Source organism: Cupressus sempervirens, chromosome 9 (assembly GCF_028749045.1).
Source record: "Cupressus sempervirens isolate cs-2001-9-10 chromosome 9, ASM2874904v1, whole genome shotgun sequence".
NCBI classification, from domain to species: Eukaryota; Viridiplantae; Streptophyta; class Pinopsida; order Cupressales; family Cupressaceae; genus Cupressus; species Cupressus sempervirens.
This window is the reverse complement of record NC_143126.1, coordinates 321,185,591-321,209,595: the sequence shown is the minus strand read 5'-3', so window position 1 is coordinate 321,209,595 and position 24,005 is coordinate 321,185,591. Positions and strand designations below refer to the sequence as shown.

Sequence of the window (24,005 nt, the reverse complement as noted above, 5' to 3'; positions counted from 1 at the left end):
TGCTCAATATGTGCTACGCTCAAGAAAGTAACAATGATGTGAAGAATTAAAGGAGAGTAAGTGTTGAGTTTCGACAGTATCAGAAAAGAAGCTAAAGTGCTTCGCTCTCGATCCTAAGGCAAATAGTAAGTTTTCAAAGGCGTTAGAAAATCACCAAAATGTAATGTTCATCCTTCACAAATCTAAAGATTGACTCCCCTAAACTCCAATAAGGCAACGTGAAGGACAAAATTCAAGGCATACAGTTCGATTCAAACCACACAGGTAGGGCAATGGTGTCTGTATGGTGGAGACTCCTAGGTAACCATATAACAAAAGCATGCATAGTTAGGTCGTATGATATGTATTAGGTCGTACGGTCTATGTGGAGTGCCAATGGTCGTACGGTCTGTAGAGCTGCAGTTGGTCGTACAGTCTGTAGAGTTGTAGTTGGTTGTACAGTCTGGGTTGTAGTTGGTTGTACGGTCTAAGAGTTGCAGTCATCCCGTATGGTGGAGTTGGGTGTTGTACCAATGGTGGTTACAAACGTCACAGTTTGCCAAGAGTGGGTGTCGTTGGGATGATTTGGGTCTTGGTAGGAGGAAGGAGGATGATTAAGGGTTGCTTCACCATCGCTTGAGCGACAATATGAGATGCCAAAACAATGTGAACAATGTATTCGCCAATCACGTCAATTAATACTAGTACAAGTATTTGCAAACAAAGATGGTGTACAGATTTGCTACATCTGAGCAAGCAATATAGACACCCATCGAAAACGGATTAGCCAAGTAGGAAAGATCTTTCACTTCTGAAATGGTGAACAAAGAATCTCACTGGAATTTGCAGTATAAGAAAATATAATCCAAATCGCATAATGACTACTACCTACATATCGTGCTTAAATACCCTTTGCAGGAACTCCCGAGGGTTTACAAAGATAACCGATGGCAACACCTACAAAAATAATTAAATAAAAATGGGTCCAATATATACTAAATTAATCGGTCCCATAAACAATGCTTTGATTATTTATTTATATTGACAGGAACATTACAGTCCATCTGTCCAAAAATTTGCTCATCCTCAAGCAAATGCAATGTCGGATGCTAAAGAATGTGCTCACCTTCCCAAGTCGCGTCATCCAGCAGCGTTTCCAGTATACCAAGTATTCCCTCAGGGTACAGTTTCACAGAGTCTTCTCCCGTACATCGATGATCTCGATCGGTTCTAACACGAGTTTCCCTTCTTCATTGAGTGGTGGATGACCTGTGGTTACTGCAATGTTCTGTCCTACGACTTTCTTCATGAAGGAAACATGAAAGACGTTATGGATGTGGCTCCCTTCTAGAAGTTCCAGTTCATAGGCAACTTCATCGATGCGATGAGTTACACAATATGGACCATAGAAACATGACTTCAATTTTTTTCCCTTTTGCCTTTAATAAGGATTGTTTGTACAGCTAGAGCCTGAGATAGACCAAGCCTCCCACTTCGAAACTTCTCTCAATTCAGTGTGTCGACATAGATCTTTTGTTGATCTTGTGCCCTTTCTAAGTTTTCCTTCACGAATCGCAAGATGTCTTGCCCTTCCTGAAGCCAGTCCTTCACCCTAGGTGCACGACTGTCACCCAGGACCATGTCAATAAATGAAAGGGGTTCATACCCATACAATGCTTTAAAGGGTGTCATCCAATAGACATGTGATAAGTTGTATTGAAACATTATTCCCCCAGATGCATCCATTTGACCCATGCTCGTTGTGTTGTAACGTAGTTCCAGAGGTAGCCTTCCAACCACTTGTTCATTATCTTCTTTTGTCTGAGGGTGGTAGCTAGTACTTGGCGACAAATCTATTCCTGTCAACCGAAACAATTTTTTCCAGAAAATACTGAGAAACCAACCCTCCCTATCACTAACAATGTTTCTGGGTAACCCGTGCAAACAAAAAACTTCTCTAAAAAATAAGTTGACTACCTGTGCAGTCTGGAAATCTGAGATAGCAAACAAGTGTGCATACTTTGTCAATCTGTCAACTATCACAAAGATAGAATCCTTTCCATTAACCTTAGGAAATTTGGTGATAAAGTCCATAGAGATACTTTCCCACTTATGTTCTGGTATCGGCAAGGGTTGTAATAACATGACAAGTAAAGTGTGTTCGAATTTGCTTTGGCAAATTGTACATTCCCGCACATACTGCAAAACATCATTTTTAAGTCCCTTCCACGAAAATATCTCCCTGAGCTATGTATAGGTTTTGAGAAACCCTAGGGGTATGGCCAAGGGTGAGGCATGTATTTCCTTCAAGATTTTCTGCTTCAGTTTGGATTCAGGAACTAGGTATATCCGCTCCTTATAGTAAATGATATCATCCACCACCTCGTATCGGTCTACCTGAGTCTCGTCGTCCATTAGCTTACATGCAAATGTGTTTTTGGAATATTCCACCAATAAGTATGCTTTCCAATCAGCTGAAATTTGAGACAGTAAGCAAATGGAAAGTTTTCTTGACAAAGCATCTGCAACCACATTGTTCTTTCCGTTCACATATTCAATGTCGAAATCAAAAGTCTGAATCTTACCAATTTTTGTTGCCTCTCGTTCAAATCCCGTTGCTCCAGAAAATATTTCAAACTATTATGACCGGTACAGACGAGAAACTTGTCATCCACCAGATATTATTGGAACTTGGTCAATGCATGCACGATGGCCAACATCTCTTTGTCATAAATGGAATAAAGGCACTCAGCTTGTGTAAGCTTCTGACTCTCATAGGCTATAGGGTGTCTATCTTGCATCAATATCGCCCCAATGCCCTCTCTAGATGCATCACACTCCAGAATGAATGGTTGAGTGAAGTCAGGTAAGGCGAGCACCGAGCAAGTGCTCATTGCTTCTTTTAACTTGTCAAAAGTGAGTTGCACTTTTTCATTCTACTAGGAGCCTTTCTTAGTTAGATCTGTTAATGGTGCACTGAGCTAAGAGAATCTTTTTACAAACCTCCAGCAATAACTACATAGTCCAAAGAACCCTCACAACTCATAAAGCAATTTTGGTGGGGGCTAATCAAGGATAGCTTGAATCTTCTCCTAGTGTACCTACTCTCCATATTTACTAACGACGTGCCCTAGGTATAATATTTTTGTCATTCCAAATTCACACTTGGTTTGCTTTATGAACAAGGATTGAGCCTCCATGATTCGCAATTATTTGTTGAAGATGTGATTCATACAAAAATAAAAAGTAGCTAGTGCATTCATTAATCCAAGCAGCATGACCACGAACTCATAATGCCCGTAGTGACAACAAAAAGCCGTCTTCTCCACATCTTCCCACCTGCAGATTTGATGGTATCCGAAACGAAGATCTATTTTAGAAAAATAAACCGCACCATGCAACTCATCCAACAATTCATCGATCTTGGGAATAGGGTATCTATTTTTTATTGTCTTCTTATTCAATGCATGGTAGTCCACAAATATGCGCAATGTCCCATCCTTCTTTTTTACCAATACTATTGATGGTGCAAAAGGGCTAGAGCTGGGACGGATCCATCATTTCTCGAGCAGTATCGTCTCCTCGATCTCATCTTTGAATTTTTTGGGATGGCGTTATGGCATGTGATAACTGGTTTGGCGCCAGCTTCCAACTCAATGGTATGCTCAAAACCTCGATGGGGAGGTATGCCAAGAGGAATGTATATAAAAACTTTATCATGGGTACTCAAGATATTATGAAGATCATCGTCCTGGTGGGGTGTCTATTGTCCTTTTATTGGTTCTGCTAAAACAAAACAATGTGCAGCCCATGCAATGTCATCATGCTGAAAGATGGCCTCCATCCACTATGCTGAAACTTCCTTTGGTCCCTCATTGGCTCTCCCGGAGAACAACATTCTTTCTATCGACAACAAAAGTGAAGTCCATCCGCTTGAAACTCTATGTATTCATCTAGTGTCTCCATCCATTGTATGCTCAAAATAACCTCAATATCATCTAGGTCCACTATAAAAAAATCCTCCATCATAGTGTGATTAGCCATGGTGATGCTTAGTTGGGGAACAAGGTGCCTATAGGCTAAAAGTGTTCCTCTGGAAACCTTGACTTGGAATCCTGCGTGCATCTCTGTAGGTAGACCTCTTTTCACCAAAGATGAGTTTATGAAGTTTAGAGTGGCTCCGCTATCGAGCATCACAATGACCCTTGAAGGGTTCCACGTACTCAGATAGTGTACATCTCGGGCTCCCAACCAAGGTGATGGTTCCTCCACACCATACCAATGAGACAATCCTCTCCATTCGATTCAAATTAACCATTTTGAAGTCCTCAGGGTAACTATCATCTGTGGATAGATTCTCCTGATCGTCCTCATCATTAGACATGACTTCGATGTAGTGTATTTTCCCTTTACCGAGGCATCTGTGCCCAAATTCCCATGACTCCTTACAATTGAAACATAATTTCTTCCTTCAAAGCTCCTGTCTTGTAGCTTCCTCCAATGAAGGTTTCTTCGGCAGAGGTTTGTTATCTTTGTCCCATGGAAATAGTAGTGGTTTGGAGTGGAAGTAACCTTGAGAGGATAATGTTGATGATAATGCCATGCTTCGCATCTTTTTTTATAGCCTCCAAAAGGGTGGCAGGATTGAAACTTTTTACCCAACCCCTCAATGGTTTTGTGAGTCCGTGAAGAGCGCAATCTGTCTCCTTCCGAAAAAGTGCATAACCAAAATAGAGTTTTTGAAATTCTATGATGTGTTGGTTGATCGATCCAGTTTGCCTCAATTGTGCCAACCCTTTAAAATTAAGGTTTGGATCTTTACCATCAAACTGATCTATCTATCTTTCAATGAATTCTGCATAAGTATTTACTTGGTCATGCCCTAGTGTGATAGTGCCACGATGCTACCATTCTTGCGCCACTCCCTCCAAGTGAAGTGCTACAAATATAATTGCTTCTTCTAGCATTGGATTAAGCTAGAAGTAAGTATCAGCCTTCATTACCCATGCTAGGGCAGATATGGATCCGGATCTGTCAAACAATGATAGATTTACTTTACTCAACATTTTTCTGAGATCATCGTTAAAATATCCTTTGTTTCCGCCTTTGGAATATCGCATCCTCAATTTTGCCTAATCTTTGTAGGATATATCTTCTTCCAAGTTTGCATTCTTTCATTCTGTCAACTATTCTTGAACTTATTCAAAGTTTGGTTGTCTTCCTTCGTATGGTACCTCTGTGGAGGGAAAGTTGGCATGGAAGTCGAGAATGTGCTGATTGAGGATTTGCCTTTCCCAAGACTAAGTCGGCACTGTGACCATTTTGCTCCCCAGATAACTTATTGTCTGCCAATTTTTCGAAGACTTACCGGCATACGTCGTTGAGTGTCATTGATTTGTGCCTAATTCCTTCAAAGATCCCTCAATAGTGTCATGACTTCAGCAGGAGTGGGTGCATGATCTGCCATTTTATCAACTGAGCGAGATCTGCTCCTTTTCCAGCTATAAACTTTCAATCACTGTCCATAGGCTGGCAGGATCTATGTGCTCTAATATCACTATGATATTCTTCCTTTGCAAATCTAAAGATTAACTCCCCTAAACTCTAGTAAGGCAATGTGAAGGGCAAAATTCAAGGTGTACAATTCGATTCAAACTGCACGGGTAGGGAAATGGCGTCCATACGATGGAGACTCCCAAGTAAACGTACGAGAAAAGCATGCACAATTAGGCCGTACGGTATGTCTTAGGCCGTATGGTCTATGTGGAATGCAGTTAGTCGTACGGTCTATAGAGTTGTAGTTGGTTGTACAGACTAAGAGTTGCAGTTGGTCGTACAGTTTGAGAGTTGCAATCAGGTCATACTATGGAGTTGGGTGTTGTACGAACAGTGGTTACAGAAGTCACTGTTCGCCAGGAGTGGGTGTCGTCAGGGTGATTTTGGTCTCGGTAGGAGGGAGTAGGATGATTGAGGATTGTTCCGCCATGGACTGAGCTACAATTTGAAATGCCAGAACAATGTGAACAATATATTTGCCAAACACACCAATTAATGCCAATATAAGTATGTGCAAACAAAAATGGTGCATGGATTTGCGAAATCTGAGCAAGTAATACAAAGACGGAATAGGGTGAGTGTTGAATCCCACCGAAACCAGATTAGCCAAGTAGGGAAGATCTTTCACTTCCAAAATGGAGAACAACAAAGCATCTCACTAAAATTCGCAATATAAGAAAATATAATCCAAATCACATACCAACTACTACCTACATGTCGTGCTTAAATACTCTTCGGAGGAACTCCTGAGGGTTTACAAAGATAGCTAACGGCAACACCTACGGAAACAATTAAATAAAAATGGTTCCAAGATATACTAAATCAATCGGTCCCATAAACAATGCTTTGATTATTTATTTATTTTATGACGGCAACATTACACAAAACATCTATGCGCTCGAAATAATGAAGAGGATGGTTGCAAAAAGTGAAGAATCTGTTACTCCCCCGACTCAATAAAGAATTAGTTGTTCATTCGAACTGATGAGATAGGATGCAATTGTGCATCGGAAAAGCACCATTTCTCCTATGCTCTTGCTTAAAAGGTAAAGCTTTATGGAATTAATGGTACTTTTTACTTTTAAAGTCGAATTTGATTCAAATAGAGTCATTTAAGCACTGCATTAATGGAAAATATGATCATTAGGATCCCAAATGCCATAATTTGCCTAACTCCTGCACCTCAATCATGTGGCACAGAAAATCCGAGAAATAACTATCATATTCAAATTGAATAAAGATTGGATGGATGCTATTTTCATTCTATCTTACAACAACACTTTCTTTATGTGTGTGAATTGTTCTAAGCTTATGTGTTAATTCATGGCCTTGAGAACTAATATGCAAAATTAATTGCGTGGTTTGTGAGCAAACCAAACGATTTCATGGATACTTCATTACGTTTCTACGACCTCTCTAATCTTCATAGAAGGTTGAATCCACATCCAATTACAAAGAAACTCAAGGAAAGTGGTCGAGTTTAGGTGCCTGAGCTAGTACAGGAGTGGATTGCCCGGTATGATCACAAGACAAAGCAGATAAGGATGTGGGATGATTTTGTGTTGCTGACTTTTGATAGAGCCCTAATGCAGAGTGCTTTTGGATTACCAAACAGACATGAATTTTGTGATATAGATTTTGGGTCTTCAGCCTCCACGTACACTAAAAAGAGGACTTTAAGGCGGGAAGATATTCTGAGTACATGGTTCCAGCCACCAAAGAGTACAAAGAGTAAGTTGCCCAGGACCCTGTTTGGTACTAGTTTGAAAAGGGAAATTGTTGATATTATGGACTTGTTGCTAAGTTTAAAGGGGCAAGAGGAGGCATTGAATTTCAAGGAACACTATTTCTTTTTAGTACAAGCTATATGTGTTGATGGTCAAAATATAGGTTGGGCACAAATAATATGTGATGAACTAACAAGCTGGATGAACTTAGCTAAGGCTTTTAAACAGTTTTACATGTCATCTTACCTAATATATGCCTTACCAACACACCATCTGTGGCTTGGCTTGCCATGCATTGAAGACTTTGATGAGTCTACCAAGGTACATGAGTTTTATCCCTGCCTACAAATGGAAAAGAGCTATGAACACTTTGTAAAGGTGAATGATGCCTTTACTATGAGGCTATGTAGAGAGCTTCAAGGGTGCCCTGAACGGAGATTTTCTCCAGAGGCTATTATAGTAGTGATTCAATATGGTTGTTGTTTTATACAATTCCCCTCTTTCTCTTACATTGGAATAGGTGGATTTGATGGCTTTTCATGGTGATTATGTAGATATCCGGAAGACAGAGTTGTGTTGATTGAGCTTTGTAGGCAAATCCTAGAAGTAAACACTCTCTATGTTGCTAATAAGAAGGCCAGAATTTCATTCCCCATTGAGATGGGAGCATTTTCATGTGCATCAAGATTTGATGCAAAGAACCTCATCAAGGCCTTTGACAATAAGTATAAATTCAAAGATTATGAAGTTATTAGGCCTCAATTTGATCATATGAGCTTTGTGAAGGATAATCTTCAGCTTGATGCAAGCTTTAAGCACATTCCTAACCTGGAAGATTATTAGGTTGAGTGTTAGACTGAATATCAGACCCGAGAGAAGTATTGGTCAAGGCTCACAGTGGAGCAAGTGAGATTGTGTAATGTGAACATTAATGTGGATGATATGGATGATATTAATGTGTAGATTTATCAAAGGATACAACCTCTATTTGTGGAACCAGGAAAAGCTAGAATATCAAAAACATATGAACGCATCTTACTTGATTGTTAGGAAAAACATATTTCCTAGATGGCCAAAGACTACACAGATCTGACTTTAAGCCAGAATGTAAAGACTTGATTACCGTTCTCAGTCGGGTAGGTGGCCTTAAGGAATCTGGTGAATTTGAACCATGGATGTTCAAATTCATTGTCCAAATCTATGATAATGAAGAACCCATCTTCTGGGAAGAGCTCATCAGTACAGCTTTGTGTGAACAATTGCTTAACATGGAAACTTCAGCACCATTATATATGAATTCATGCCTGGTTTATATAGCTGCAGCTATGGGAGCTTTTTCAAGATTATCCACCAAGGGAGATCGTGCTCTGGTTTCCGTTTCGAATCACTATGAACAAATCACATTGACACTAAGCAAGGTACATTATAGGAGAGTCCAAGATGCATTCTTTGGATATTTCAGATGTCAATTTGATAAGGAGTTGGTCATCGAGAGAGTATCAAATGAAGCCTGGAACAGGGTGAATTGGTTTGGTTGCATCTTTCTACAATTTCCAACTTTCACCTAAGGGTTGGTTATTTCAAAGGAGAGCAATATACACTACCAAGGTATCTTACAAATAAGATCATTCTAATGGAGTTAGTCAGGCAACTTATGGAGGTACAATCATATTAGAATACTCTACATAAGCTAAGTTTCGGTATCATTACTGCTAACCCTGTGGTAATTGGGTGCTACATGCTCAACTCAGTATACAAAGCAAAAGACATGGAGACAAAACTTCAGCTGATTACTATGAAGAAGTTTGAGGCTAGGTATGATTTTGACTACCAAAGTTTGAATTCAAAAATCAAAAGAGCATTTACTCATTTTCATCACATGGAGAATGTATGGATTGATATGCGCATAGAGTTGGGTATTATGAATATGGATTACTATTGGCTCACCTTGCAACAAATCATTGATCTCAACATGGTTGAGATTCCACCCAATTTCCAGGCAAGAGACAAGACAGTATTCTAGATCGAATACCATCAGGCAGGCATTGACAAGCATTGTCCATTTCCCATCAATTGGCAACACAAGGAATGCGTCTCTTTCTTTGGTAGATTCCAATCCATCCTAGCGAATACTAACAAATGGCTAAAGCTCAACCCTCTCAGCAAGGTATATCCAAAGCTCGAGTTAGATTGCAACAATCCTGGATTGGTTAAGGAAATCTAAGATGGAGATTATAAGCCAAGATGGTGCATCTCAGAAGTCATCTCAGAAGCCCTCTCAAGCACCAATTCATGAAGAAGAAATTGCATCTAAAGAAGAATCTGATGAAGAGGAAGGAGAAATCATGATAATCTCTCCTCCAAGGCCACCAAATGCACAAAGACTGCCTAGTCGGAAGGAAACCCTTTTGGATGATGTAGACAACAACGTGGATATATTCTCTATTGTCTTTACATCTACCGCAAAGGTGAACATGTCAACTTTTCCTATCTCTTTCATCGCTCCTCCCATTCTAGCGGTAGAATAGTGTGAACACTTGGTAGATGTTTTTGAGGATTACAGAAGGACAAGTTTCCCAACTTGACACTTTAGTTGTTGGTTTTGATATGTCCATGATTGAATCATCAAAACAAGCTCCTATTGATTCAGTTGTACAGACTAAGGCTTGCACAGTTACAACTGAAATATAATCAGGATCAATTTCTACCATAGCCATTGTTCCTATTTCAGTTGATGACAATTTCAATTTCCCTGCATGGTTGGGAAAGATTACTATGAAGAGGAAGCAAGTAGTGCTACGTGCAAACAATTTGCCTATCAAGAAGACCACATCCAAATTTTTGAAAGACAAGATTGTTTTTAGAATTGCGATTGGGTCTAAGAAAACCAAATATGCTGAAGTTGCAGAACCTTTAATGGACAAACCAGTTGAGGAACTTGATTGTTCAGATTATAAGAATGCCAGGATTGATCTTGGTAAATAAACATGGTTGGGATGTTTGCAAGATGCTCTTGCTACACTTGCTAATGTGTCTAGAAGTAACCATGAGCTTTGGGAAAAGAAAAATCAGCTTAAGGAATATGTCTCTTGCCTAAATGAGGTTATCCGACAACAATCATCATAGCCTGCAGCTACCTCTTCGAATAAAACTAAGGAGAAAAAACTGATTGAAGTAAACTCGGTTTGAAGAAGTTCTCTTAGATTGTGTGCAGGCCATCAAAGATGCGATCAAAGTTTTTGAACACATTAGAGAAATTGAAGAAACTATAGATGACTTCATTATTTCTATGAATCAAGAAGCCAACACTCTAAAAGGACTTTTAGTAGATTAGGATGAGATAGCCAATACTGATTTGGATGGTATGGTGGCATGTGAAGTCATTCTGTCATCAAAAATGTTATCCTGATGCTAGGGTCTCACAGGACACAAGGAAGAGACAGTAGGAAAACTATTGACCAAATTACAGACAGCCTTGGAAGAATGTCAAACATTTGAAACAGATCATATATGTAATTTGAAACAAATAGGATGTGTTGTTCTCACTGAACATGATAATTTGGTCCCAACAGAAGAAATGACTTTAGAATACACAAAGTCAATGTTGAACTTGATTCTGACGAATTTGGCTCACAAACGATGAATAGATTTGCAACATATAAATCAGTGGCAAAGCATCTACATGATTCAATTACAACAAACTAGAAGATTTTAAGATCAATGTACACCGATACAATTAGGATTGAGGCCATATCGAAATCAATGGAGATCTCGAATCTTCCTACAATACATGACTGCATTGCCAAATACAATTGAAGCTGAACTTTCATTGGGTGCAATTGTAACTTGTGCAAGTTGGAAGCTTTGACTGTGATTTGCATTTGTTATCTTTAATTCATGTGTTTTTGCATTCTTAATAATAGAGTATAAAGAGTTAGGAAGTAATCGGAGCTGAAGCTTTGACTAGGAGCAGTTGTGGAGATATATAGACTAATAGCTCTGACTGTAGCTTGTATCTCTTTCTTAATTCACAAAAATAGTTGGAATTCTTTACTTCTGAAAGTCTTTCTGCCCCCATAGTAGTAAAGGTTATTCTTATAGCATAGATTAAGACCAGACTTAGAGCCAAGATGGTATGCTTTCAGCTAGCCTTTGAGTTAGTGTTGGTCTATCAATATCACCATTTACAACTGTAGATTGAAGTATAGTTCTAGGTTTCATCTTGCCCATTACTCGCTCCACGAGTAAGTGGATTCTTTTCTAAAAATTAAGAGAAAAGAATATTGGTAATACGCTTTCAAATCTCTCAAACTTCTTGCTTACCTTGTGTTGGTCCAAGGAACGGTAAGAAGGGGGAGCCTTCCCTGTAACGTAGGAGAGACTCTGTCTTACACATTGTGGCTGGTCTGCCTATTTTGTGACTTAATTTTACCCAAACTATCGGTTGCGAAATATCCACCCAACAGGACACAAGAGACACTAGGAAAACTATTGACCAAATTACAAGCAACCTTGAAAGACTATTAGATATTTGAAACAGATCTTATACGCAACTTGGAACTAATAGGATACATTGTTCTCACTGAACATGATAATTTGGTTTCAGAAGAAGAAATGACTTCATAATACACAAACAGAGTCAATGCTGAACTTGACTTTGAGGAATTTGGCTCACATATGATGAATAGATTTGCAACATAGAAATCAATGGCAAAGCATCTACAGGATTCGATTGCAACAAACTACAAGATTGTAAGATCAGTATGCACCGATACAGTCAAGATTGAGGCCATATCAAAAGCAAAGGACATCTCAGATCTTTCTACAGTGCATGACTGCATCACCAAATACAAGGCACTTCAAAATAATCCTTAGGATTATTCCCTCTACTTCCGTCTTCTTCTTTCTTTATTTTCATTCATGCAGTTAGAGAGGATGTATTGCATGAAATTGTGTAATTACATGTAATACGATTTGCATGTCCTTATGACATGTAATCCAACAATTTCTCTCATTAGTTAGACCGAGTAAAAGTTGGTTGATTTGCTCCCACTTTTTCCTTCTTTTTCTCAACTCCTTTGCCTATATAAAGGAGTTCCCCCTCATAAAAATCATCTTTTATTGTATGCAAACAAGCTCTGGTGAAATTGTGGAAGCATAACTTTGATTGTGTAGTACTATTTTGTAAGAGAAGTGAATACAAAGAAACAATTGGAGTTGAACTTTGATTGAGTGCAATTGTGCCTAGTGCAAGTTGGAAGCTTTGACTATGATTTGCATTTATCATCATTGATTCATGTGCTTTTGCATTCTTGATAATTAAGTATAAAGAGTTAAGAAGCAATCAGAGCCAAAGGTTTGACTGGGAGCGATTGTGGTGATACAAAGACAAGGAGCTTTGACTGTAGCTTGCATCTCTTTAATTCACAAAAATAGTAAGAATTTTTTACTTACGGAAGTCTTTGTGCCCCAATAGAAAAGGTTATTCTTATAGCATAGATTAAGACCGGACTTAGAGTCAAACTAGTATGCTTTCAGCTAGCCTTTGAGTTAGTGTTTGTTTATCAGTATCACAGTTTACAACTTTAGATAGAAGTGTAGTTCGAGTTTTCATCTTGCCTATTACTCGCTCCACGGATAAGTAGATTCTTTTTGAAAGTTAAGAGAAAAGAATATTGGTAATACCCTTTCAAATCTCTCAACTTCTTGCTTATCTTGAGTTGATCCAAGGAACGATGAGAAGGGGGAGCCTTCCCTTTAAGGTAGAAGAGGCTCTGTCTCATAAGTTGTGGCTGGTCTACCTATTTTGTAACTAAATTTTACTCAAACTATCAGTTGCAAAATATTCATCCAATAGTTTTTTGGAGACTCCGCTTTGCCACTGATTTTATATATTGCAAATCTATTCATTGTATGTGAGCCAAATTCCTCAGAATCAAGTTCATAATTGACTCTGTTTGTGTATTCTGAAGTCATTTCTTCTCCTGAAACCAAATTATCATGTTCAATGGGAACAATGCAACCTATTTGTTTCAAGTTGCATATAAGATCTGTTTCAAATGTCTGACAGTCTTCCAAGGATGCCCACATTTTGGTCAATAGTTTTCCCAATGTCTCTTCCTTGTGTCCCATGACACCCTGGCATCTATAAAACATCTTTCAAGACGAAATGAGTTCACATCCCACTATGTCATCCAAATCAGTATTGGCTATCTCCTCCCAATCTACCAAAAGTTCTTTTAGAGTGTTGGCTTCTTGATTCATAAAAATAATCAAGTTGTGTATAGTTTCTTTAATTTCTCTAATGCGTTCAAGAACTCTAACCACATCTTTGATGGCCTGCCTCCTTATGAGAAAACTTTTCCAAACCAAGTTTTGGCTACTTCAATCAGGAAAGATTACTATGAAGAGGAGGAAAGTAGTGATGCCTCCAGACAACAACGTTTCTTATCTGACAAATGTCAACCTCAATTCTGTGTATAGCTATAAAGAGTTATAAATTTTTGTGGTGCATTTTGTCACCACAAAATGTGGGTAATAGTACAAAAAAATTTCACCTTAGTTTCGTTTTTCTCTAAGTTGATTCATTATTTAATTGACCGACATTGATCAACCAATTGATCCTAATTGATATAATGATTCTTTTTACTGAAGGCTTTTGTCAAGTCCTTTTAGTTTTTCTATTTGTTGAGCCTATGCTTGATTTTTGAAGCCTTCAATGTCCTTTTTTCCCTTTTGGAGTGTGTGTTTGTTTGCTTTTGGTCTTTTAATTTTGCCCAAACCCTTGCATTCGGTTTTACCTTTGATTTGGTATATCTTAGGGCTTAATCAAGTTTGACAGCCAAAAGATATGACAATTTAGGTGCCGAAAAAGTGTTACCTCAAGATGCAATTGCATATTTTAAAATATCATGTTATTTTAATGTTGACATTCACTTTTTGAAAAATATGTAATGTTCCCGTCATAAAATAAATAAATAATCGAAACATTGTTTATGGGACCGATTGATTTAGTATTATCTCGGACCCATTTATATTTAATTGTTTCAGTAGGTGTTGCTATCGGCTATCTTTGTACACCCTAGGGAGTTCCTCCAAAGGGTATTTAAGCAAAGCATGTAGGTGGTAGTCGGTATGCGTTTTAGAATATATTTTCTCTACATAGTAAATTCCAATTGGGATTCTTTCTTGTTTGTCATTTCGAAAGTGAAAGATCTTCCCTTCTCGGCTATTCTAGTTTCAGTTGGATTCAACCCTCACCTTATTTTGTCTCTGTACTATTTGCTTAGATCTAGCAAATTTGCGCACCATCTTTGTTTGCAAATACATATATCTATAGATGTGGGATTGGATTACAAATACTTGTACTAGCATTAATTGGCACGTCTAGTGAATATATTCACATTATTCTAGTACCTCAGATTGTAGCTCAATCCATGACGAAAGAACCCTCAATCATCCTCCTCTCTCCTACCAAGACCCAAATCACCCCAACGACACTCACTCCTGGCAAATTGCAACTTTCATAACCACCGTTCGTACAACACCCAACTCCATCATATGGCCTGACTGCAACTCTCAAACCGTACGACCGACTGCACTCCACATAGACCGTACGTCCTAATTGTACATGCTCCTGTCGTACGGTTACCTCCAACTCATCTCTGTCTTATGGGCATACCTCCAACAAAATATAATATAAATTGATTTTGTGTTACTTTTTTCAATTACTTTCACTTAAATTTATCACTTAAGTGACTAGAGTGCACTTTATGTTATATTTTCATGTTGAATTGCTTTTTAAATTTTTCACTTAAGTGACTTTATTAACTATATAGTTTGATTTAATTTTTGAATTACTTTATGTTTTAATTTTAAACATTAAGTAAATATTACTTTTTGAATGATATTTGCACATAGTAATTAAACTATATAGTGTAGATACTAGTTTTGACCCAATTAAGTGATATTTCCTCAAAAATAACTTAAACATGTGCTTAATTGACCATTTAAGTTATGTAAAGGCAACTTTTAACCCATTTACATGTAAATATGCAATGGGCCTCCAAGAGTGCATTTTACACTAAAAATGCAAGTAATGGACTTCCTAGAGTCCATTTTGCATAAAAACCTTCTTTACATGTAATCCGCTTTACATGTAATTGCATCTTGAGTCCACATTTTGGCTTTCCAAAGGTCAAAATTGTCCAAAACATATTACATATTGCATATTTTCAAAATATATAATGCCTTCCCAAGAATGTGTTTATGAAGGCTTTGCCTTTACATGCAAGTTTTAGAATATGCAAAGAGCCTTGGAGAGTGCATTTTTGCCCTACTTGCATCATTTTGACAAATGTTAAAACATGTAAAGGCACTCCAAGAGTGTGCTTTGCATCTCTACTCCAAAAGCAAGTTTTCAAAATATGTAATGAGGCTTGGAGAGTGCATTTTGCCTCCTACATGTTATTTAAAATATGCAAAGGCACTCAAAGAGTGTGTTTTTTATAAAAGATCAACATACATGCATTTTAAAAACCTCCATGTTCTTGACCTCCAAGGGCACATTTTTTATGATAATGCCCAGATTTGTTCATTCAAAGGCATGAAATCTATCTTCTAAGGGGAGTTTTTGGATTTCCTTGCATATTTATGCATTTAGCCTCCACATTATTGCATCTTGTTGAGAAAAATGATCCATTTCGTGGCCTTTGAAGATTACATTTTGGCAAAAAAGGCCCAAATTTAGAGATTTCCAGCTCATGAATGCACATTAAAAGGAGGCGTTTTGGCATTTAAATGCATGCTATTGCCTTTGGAGATCACGTTTTGCATTTCCATGTTAAAAACATTTCATGTTCTTGCATCTTAAGACCACATATTTGGCATATCCATGCCAAAATGTTCATTCAATGTTCATCAATATCCATCACTTGCAAGATTGAAAGACTCAAGAGGTTGTTTGTGGATTCCAATTGGAGGACTTTTCTTCAAACCTATTAATCCTCCACATTTGGCTCTTTGATCTCCTAGTAAGTAGACATTTTCAACTTTCCTTATCTTGCTATTTTGTTGCATATTATGGCTTTTTATTGCACATTTGTCCAAATATATGCCATGTAAAGTGCAAATTCTCTTTAAATAAGATGAAACATTCATTTGCAAGTGCTTGGAATTTTCCCAAATTCCAAATTCAAATTTTCATAGGAAAGTAGCTTGGTATTTGTCATTTTTGAGTCAAAAACCAAAGGCATGATTTTGTTTTGTGCTTGGTTTTTGTTTGTTGCTTGTTGTTTTGTTTTTCAAAAGGCTTAAGGTTCTTTCCCAAGAATCCACAATCATTCTTCACCATTCCACTTTCCAACTTTACATGCAAGTGCATCACACCATTTCACCAGCACATATCAAAGCACATTGCATCCATTCCTTTCATATGCAATTACATTCCAAGAGTATTTAAATGTAATCTCACTCTCCATCCACATTTACATGTAATCTCACTCTCCATCCGCAATTACATGTAATCTCATCCTTTGAACCTAATTGCATGATTACATCAAGTCATGATTACATGTAAATCACTTTACATGTAATTACATCTAGAGAACCCATTTTGGTAGGTCACTCTTTAAATACCAAAATCAGCTTTGTCATTTGAACGCATTCCCATGTACTTAGCTTGCATTCCAAAGAGCATTTACATGGAAACGCATTTATATGTTATCCAACTTCCTAAGTCACATTTTAGCTCTCACACATACTATCCATATCACATCCATCTAATTGCATAAATTCCATGAGTATCTAATCCATATTGCGAATTAATTTTTTCTCAAGATCCATCTTTGCCAATATCCTCATGGAGTTAGTATCTATATCTTCTAATGATGTGTTCACACTTTGGAATTTTCACATTGCAGCACAAGACATGCCCCCCGTTTTCGAAGTCAAAAGGAAAGACGAAGTATCAATATGACAAGGAGTTGGCACATGCAATTGCATCTCAGGTTTCTTCTACCTTAGAAAATGTTTCTGACACAGAGATTGGACATTCCTATAAAGGGTCGAAAATCCTTCAAGAAAAGAGATGAAACACAAAGAAAAGTAACATTCATCTTGTATCTACTTTCCAATAGATGTCCTAGAACCTAATTTCGTCTTAGTCTGCGCTCACCATTTCAATCCTAAATCCAAAACAATCAAAAATTCAAATAAAAAAGTTATCATTAGTCTAGATCCAGAGGTGATTGAAAAGACTTTCAAATTTCCTCAAAGTGCAAAATGTGTAGACTTGTCAAAGGATACAACTCTCTAATTGTGGAACCAGAAAAAGATAGATTATCAAAACAATATGAATGTATTTTACATGACTCTCAGAAGAAACAACTTTTCTAGATGGCCAAAGACTCTACACAAATCTGACTTTACGCCAAAATGTAAAGAATTGATTACCCTTCTCCGCAGGGTATGTGGCCTTAACAAATCTGGTGAATTTGAACCATGGATGTTCATATTCATTTTCCAAATCTATGATAATGAAGAACCCATCTTCTAAGGAGAGGTCATCATTACACCTTTGTGTGAACAGTTGCTTAACATGGAAACTTCAACGCCATTCTATATGAATTCATACCTGGTTTACGTAGCTGCAACTATGGGATCTTTTTCAGGCTTATCCACAAAGGGAGATCACACTCTGGTTCCCATTTGGAATCACCATGAACAATTCACATTGACTAAGAGTAAGGTACATCATTGGAGAATCCAAGATGCATTCTTTGGACATTTCAGGTGTCAATGTGGCTAGTTGGTGATCAGGAGGCTATCAAACGAAGCTTGGAACAGGGTGAATCAGCTTAGTTGCATCTTTCTATAGTTTCCAACTTTCAATTATCTACAGGTTGGTTACTTTAAAGGAGAGTCATATACACTACCAAGGTATCCTTCTAACAAGATCATTCTATTGGAGTTAGCCAGGCAGCTTATGGAGGTACAATCATATCAGAATACTCTACATAAGCCAAGTTTTGGTATCACTACCACTAAACCTTTGGTGATTGGGCGATATGTTCTCAACTCAATATACAAGGCTAAAGACATGGAGACAAAACTTCAGCTGATTACTATGAAGAAGTTCAAGGCTAGGTATGATTTTGATTACTGAGGTTTGAATTCAAAAATCAAGAGAGCATTCACTCATGTTCATGGCATGGAGGATTTATAGATTAATGTGATACAACCATCCATTGTGTGGGTGTTTAACCTCTTGTGTGGACAAGGCTCTTTGTGGTCACTTTATAAACCAAGAGAGTCCTTAGTCCACTAGGTTATGTTTTGTTGGTTTTGAGTGTTTTTGAGTCCAATAACTGAAAACAAGTTTGCTTTCACCTTAGATATGCATTTCCTACCATTCCTAAAGGTCTGGGATCATTTGGTATCCATTAGGAAAAAATGCAAAAAATTGTCATTCTTGGCAAAAATTGCTAAGTGCAACTTTTTGAAAAGTTGTCATGAAAAGTTATTTTAACTTTCCAACGTTCATAACCATCAAGAGTTGGTTTGAATTGGTTGGGTAAAGGTATTTAAGACACGGTTGGGTAAAGGTATTCAAGACATAATACATCTCTCTCATAGGAGATCATCAAGTTGTACAGATGGTAACAACATTTTATGAAGGAAAAACCTGTTTTCTGGAGCAATTTTATCTTGTACGGCCCTGTATGGATTGGTGAGACCAAATAATGCATGTGTAAAGTCAGTCCTCTGAGTTAGCTTTCATTTGCACTTGGTTTGATTGATTTTGATCAAGTTTCAAAGGAGTTACATCATTTTTACTGAGTACAGGTCTGAAACCCTCCATTCAAGGGTTTGGAGCAAAGAAATGACCCTAACTTTCAATTTCACCGTTGGAAATTGATGCCATTCGGTGAAATGCAAGTTAATAGGTTGTATTTTATGACTTCAAGAGCACAGGATAGGAAGAGCCCATTTTCTATTTCAAACTTGATGCCCTAGGCTAAATATAACCATGTATATAGCCTCAAAATGCACTGTTTGAGCGTATGATCAGCAAAGGATGGTTGTGGGTCAAATTTTCTTGATGAAACAGTTCAAACTCTGTTTGTAGGAGGTCACCAGATCAATAGATTGGTTTCATGCACCCAACTGAGGCAACTCTACCAAGCCCTAGCCTAATTTGATCAACTAGGCTAAAGTGTTGTTTGTAGTTTTTTTGTGTTGCAGGAGTGAAACTGATAATTGACGTTTAGGGAAGTGAAAGGGTCATGTTTGAACCTGTTGAATCCATCTCAAGAAGTCCTGGATCCACAGCCTTAACCTTGTCTTAAGGGAAGTTGCTAGGAGAGGCCTAGTCTACAAGAAGATCAAAAAGCCATAAATCTGCAATATAGGTAATCAGTTCTTTGAGAGATGTTTGGTGATTGGAACTAAGCATAAAATCCTTCTTTTGAACCAGTATAGGATACCCTAGGTCTTGGATCAGCATATTGAAGTTTGTAGTACCTTGTAAGGAATTGTATCCCACGAGTGAAGTGGGAACCTAGGAGAGGAACAGTAAAAGTTTGAGTAGATATTACATCAGCACGTTGATCCATATTAAAGGATTGGATTGGAGAGAAGTTTCTGTTGTGTACTCTGCATCACCACCAGTACATGATTCTATGGTCAATATATGGAAATCACAAACATAAGAATAGAAGACAGATTGGAGGAATTGAAGATAGCAAAAAGCCTCCAATAAGAAACTGATTGATTACATCAGAGCCATGCTTGGACCCCTTGCCATAGTACCAGCATATAGTGCTTCTACAAGCACATTTGATCCAATTGCAAAAGAGAACAAAAACTTGCTGATGAAGTTGCAAAAGGAGAGGCATTTCGAGCAGATTGGTCGAGCATGGATTGAAGATTTGAAGGCCCGAGGTCCTCTAATCAAGAACCTGAGCAATCTGATTTGGATGCACATAGATTGAGAGAGGTTGTGTCTACAAACCAAATCTCAATGCAGACAGAGTCAGAGAAGCTAACTGATGAGTTGGCGCTGATCCAGGAAGTGATTAAAATGAATGCTGATGTTACCATCAGTCTTTGCATCCTTAGGACTGGTAAAGAGCCCTTGGTTCATTGGAAGCAATCAATTGGATTCAAAAAGGAGAGCTTGGTTGAGGCTGACCAGGGGTTGAAGAATGTGTATGACAGTGTTGCTGAATCTACCATGTTGGTGTTGACAGTTTGTCACTCATTTGCATGTTAGATTAGATTTCTATGGAATTGAAAGACATTTGTTTATGAAGTTGTTGATTTCTTGCTGATCTGAGTGTTAGTACAGGTCATCAGTATAAGTAATCGAAGTGTTGCTTTTCATTTGCAAATCTGTTTCCTTTCCTGGATTATATTGCACCTTCTTAGTTTAGCTCTGCATTGTGTATTGTGGAACTTGAGTTGCTGTGAGCTGGGAAGTTGTTGTTGGGCAACTTTGTCTAGACCAAAAGCCGCTTGGGATCATGAATGCTTTGTTTTCATATTGCACTCCCTGCATTCATTAGCTTAACAGTAGGAGTAGAAGTTAGGAGTAGAAGTTAGAAGTAGAAGTTAGTAGAATCCATCAATCTATCTGAGGTGCTTGTGGTTACAGGCATCCTGGTTAGCCTCTATTGTTCTCTGGTCAAGAGCATCCCCCTTAAGACCTCTGATCTACTAAAAACATCATTCATTGCAAATCTTTGCAAGATAAGGGAACTGTACCTTTCAATTCAGAGGGTAGCGATAGAACACCTACACTAATCCATCTGCTGGTAACATCCTTTTGTCACTCCAAAGTCCAAACATTGGGCATTTTAAAGAGTTGAGGCATAAACCAAACTAGGAGGACAAACTGTTAACCAAAACATTCCTAGTTGAAATTTACAGTCAAAAGAAAATTCCTTGTTTCTTATTACCTAAAATAACATTGCTCTCCGCATTAGTAGCAGATTTCACTAAAAATGAAGCAGACATTTGTAATTTCTACAACTCATAATTGGAGGCATGCAATGATAACACATCAACATGCCTCACCAAAATCATGCTAGTGAGTAAGCTCAAATGACAAGGATGTCTGTGCCTCAACATGGAGGAGGCATCTACTCATCTCCAAAATCGACGGGTACCTTAAACAATATCACTATCCATATTAGTAGAAGATTTCACTGAAAATGAAGCAGACATTTGCAATTTCTATAGCTCGCAATTGGAGGCGCCCAATGATACCACATTAACATGCCTCAACAAAATCATGCTGGTGAGTAAGCCAAAATGACAAGGACATACAACCCAGGGTTGCTCATCGACATTGGGTTTTCTCAATAACACAATTATCTATCTAAAATATAAATTAATTCATTTTTATTTTTTTAATATTTTTCCCACTAAAGAGTTATATCATGCAGCTGGATCCAAGCCAACAGTGATCAGTTGTCCAGATTTTGCCTAACAATCCCAAATCCATGTAAATAGATCCAAGAGAAATCTTTCTTTAGCATTAAAATAGATTTATGTTTTACCATTCATATTTTGTAAAAAAAAACATGGCAAACTCTTCCTACATCCTGACTGTACAAGGATGGGTCCAAAAAACTGTACATACTGAGCTAAACAATTTTAGTCAGAATCAAATCAATCAACATACCAAATCTATATATGAAAGGATTTGAAGACTTCAAAAGCTTGTACAAACAGATTTAGTCTGTGCTTTATTAATATTTACAAAACTCTGTTATGCATCATTTCCTAAAAAGTTATCACATAAGGAAAGAGACTCATTAAACATGCATACTGTACTAATTCAGTCTGAGTTGGTATGTCATCAAGCCGGCGCTGAAGCAATGCTACTGCTTGGTGCTTCTTTGCAAGCTTCTGCAAAAGCAACAATCTACATTATTAGCAATCAAATCAAATGAAGGAAATGAGAAAATGGTCATTAAGAGATTAAAACTCATGAATAACATAATGTGACCTTGGCAAACCTTGCGCAATTTGACTTTGGTAGATTCTCTAGTGGTAATGCTAACTCATGTTTCATTGTCTGTGATATTCAAGAACACTCTTCTGATATTTGCAGTACCTCCAAGATCACTAGTTTATCTATGCAAGATGTCAAACTCACTTTCTCAATTGTGGGAAGAAATCAAGACGGATCATCAAACCTAATGTTATTTTGCCATCAGCTCTACCAAGGTTCCAATCAGCTAAGATCCACTCACTATATGGGTGTGCGATCAGGTGTCAATAATACTGCAACCCTCATCTTGTAAAAAGTGCAGCACTTCATATAGCTCGGGAGATTCCTAAAAAAGGTGTTAAGAATATTTGACTTACGTATGGAATGATATCTAGTTAAATTAATATCATATCTCCAATGCCTTACTACTGTTTCAATCAATGGATATGGAAAGCTTTCTTCCAAGTCTCTTAAGGTCTTGGAGAAAGAAACCAATCTTGTCATAATATAAAGTCCTAATATTAGAATCTCTAAGCAGAATTCTACAACAACCCAATAATCAAAGGGTGGTGAAAGGAACAAAATTAACATCAAATTCAGATCTTTTATACAAACAATGTCTAGCTGTTCCTATCCTCATTCAGGCTAGAGAAATTAAAAACAAACCCAAATGCCACAAGATCAATAATGAAAAACTGACGATTTACATCTTTGATGTGCACTAAAGCAACAAAGGAGAATTGTTGATCTCCTGAAATTCATAACAGAATCTCTATTAAGAAAATATGTAGGAGAATCCTTATGTACAAGTAGATGCAATCCATCACAAGAGAATGATCAAGTAATAAAAATTCAAGGCAACACTTTATGTAGACAACCACTCCAAGTTGTGCCTGGCTAACTTTTCTCAGGAATTAAAGCACCCACACATATTAGTAAAAGGCATGCCACCAACTGATAAAATTGCAAGGCACATATTATAAAAAACGAATTCCCCTGATGCAGTCATGGGTGGGCATCAACCAAAGGATTGAATAAAGCTGGCATCAGATAGACAAGCTTTGTAACTCCTGTTCCTGGTTCCCAGTTGGTATGGCATACCTATGAGAAACCAAATAGATTATAGCATTATCATTTCCAGGATTAAGTATTCTGAAATTCTCTACATACTTAAAAGTCTCTATGACTCCTGATTGCATCAACTATCTCAATGACAACAACTGAATGACGGATTCCATGTTTTGGCATGAAGGTTTGAAACATTTAGTAATCAAATTAGCCACTAGGCCAATGTAAGAACCCACACCGGGTGAACTTGAACCAAATCAAGTCTCTGTGTTAAATTTTCAATATATTCTGAAGAAATTTCGTCAAACAGTTGTCTTGCCTAAAATCAAATACAAACTCCTTGCACAGGAATGCCATTATGGTTATTGAAATCTGCAGTCAATAAGAAATCACGAACCAAATAAGTAGTATTCCAGCTTAACTTCACCAAACACGGCATTGCTTAATAGTGTAAATCTAAGTTGCCAGTTTGGATGCGGGTTCAAAATTCGATAAAAAAGATTTGGGTTCATCCGTACAAGAATTTTAAAAAAGAATCTTATATATATGTAAAAATATGCTGCAGCAAATAAGTTCATACACCACTATGCTAATATAAAGCAATTTAGAAAAGTACACCACCGCATATATTAACGATTTTGTTCGAATGGCATGACAAAATGTCAAAATACACCACT

The 24,005-nt window shown here is 37.6% G+C and overlaps 1 protein-coding gene across 2 annotated transcripts in view; it reads right to left on the bottom strand.

Annotated features, from left to right (window-relative positions):
• The window catches only part of LOC149538660 (paramyosin-like protein), a 263,507-nt gene that overhangs the window by 130,373 nt on the left and 109,129 nt on the right, over positions 1 to 24,005 (bottom strand). For both annotated transcript variants that reach the window (XR_016356086.1, XM_089799989.1), the window contains exon 12: positions 22,096 to 22,175. Coding sequence is in view for 1 of the 2 variants with exons in the window: in XM_089799989.1 (XP_089656115.1) it covers positions 22,096 to 22,175 (80 nt within the window). In the remaining variant the exon portion in view is untranslated. The remainder of the gene's footprint in view (positions 1 to 22,095; positions 22,176 to 24,005) is intronic.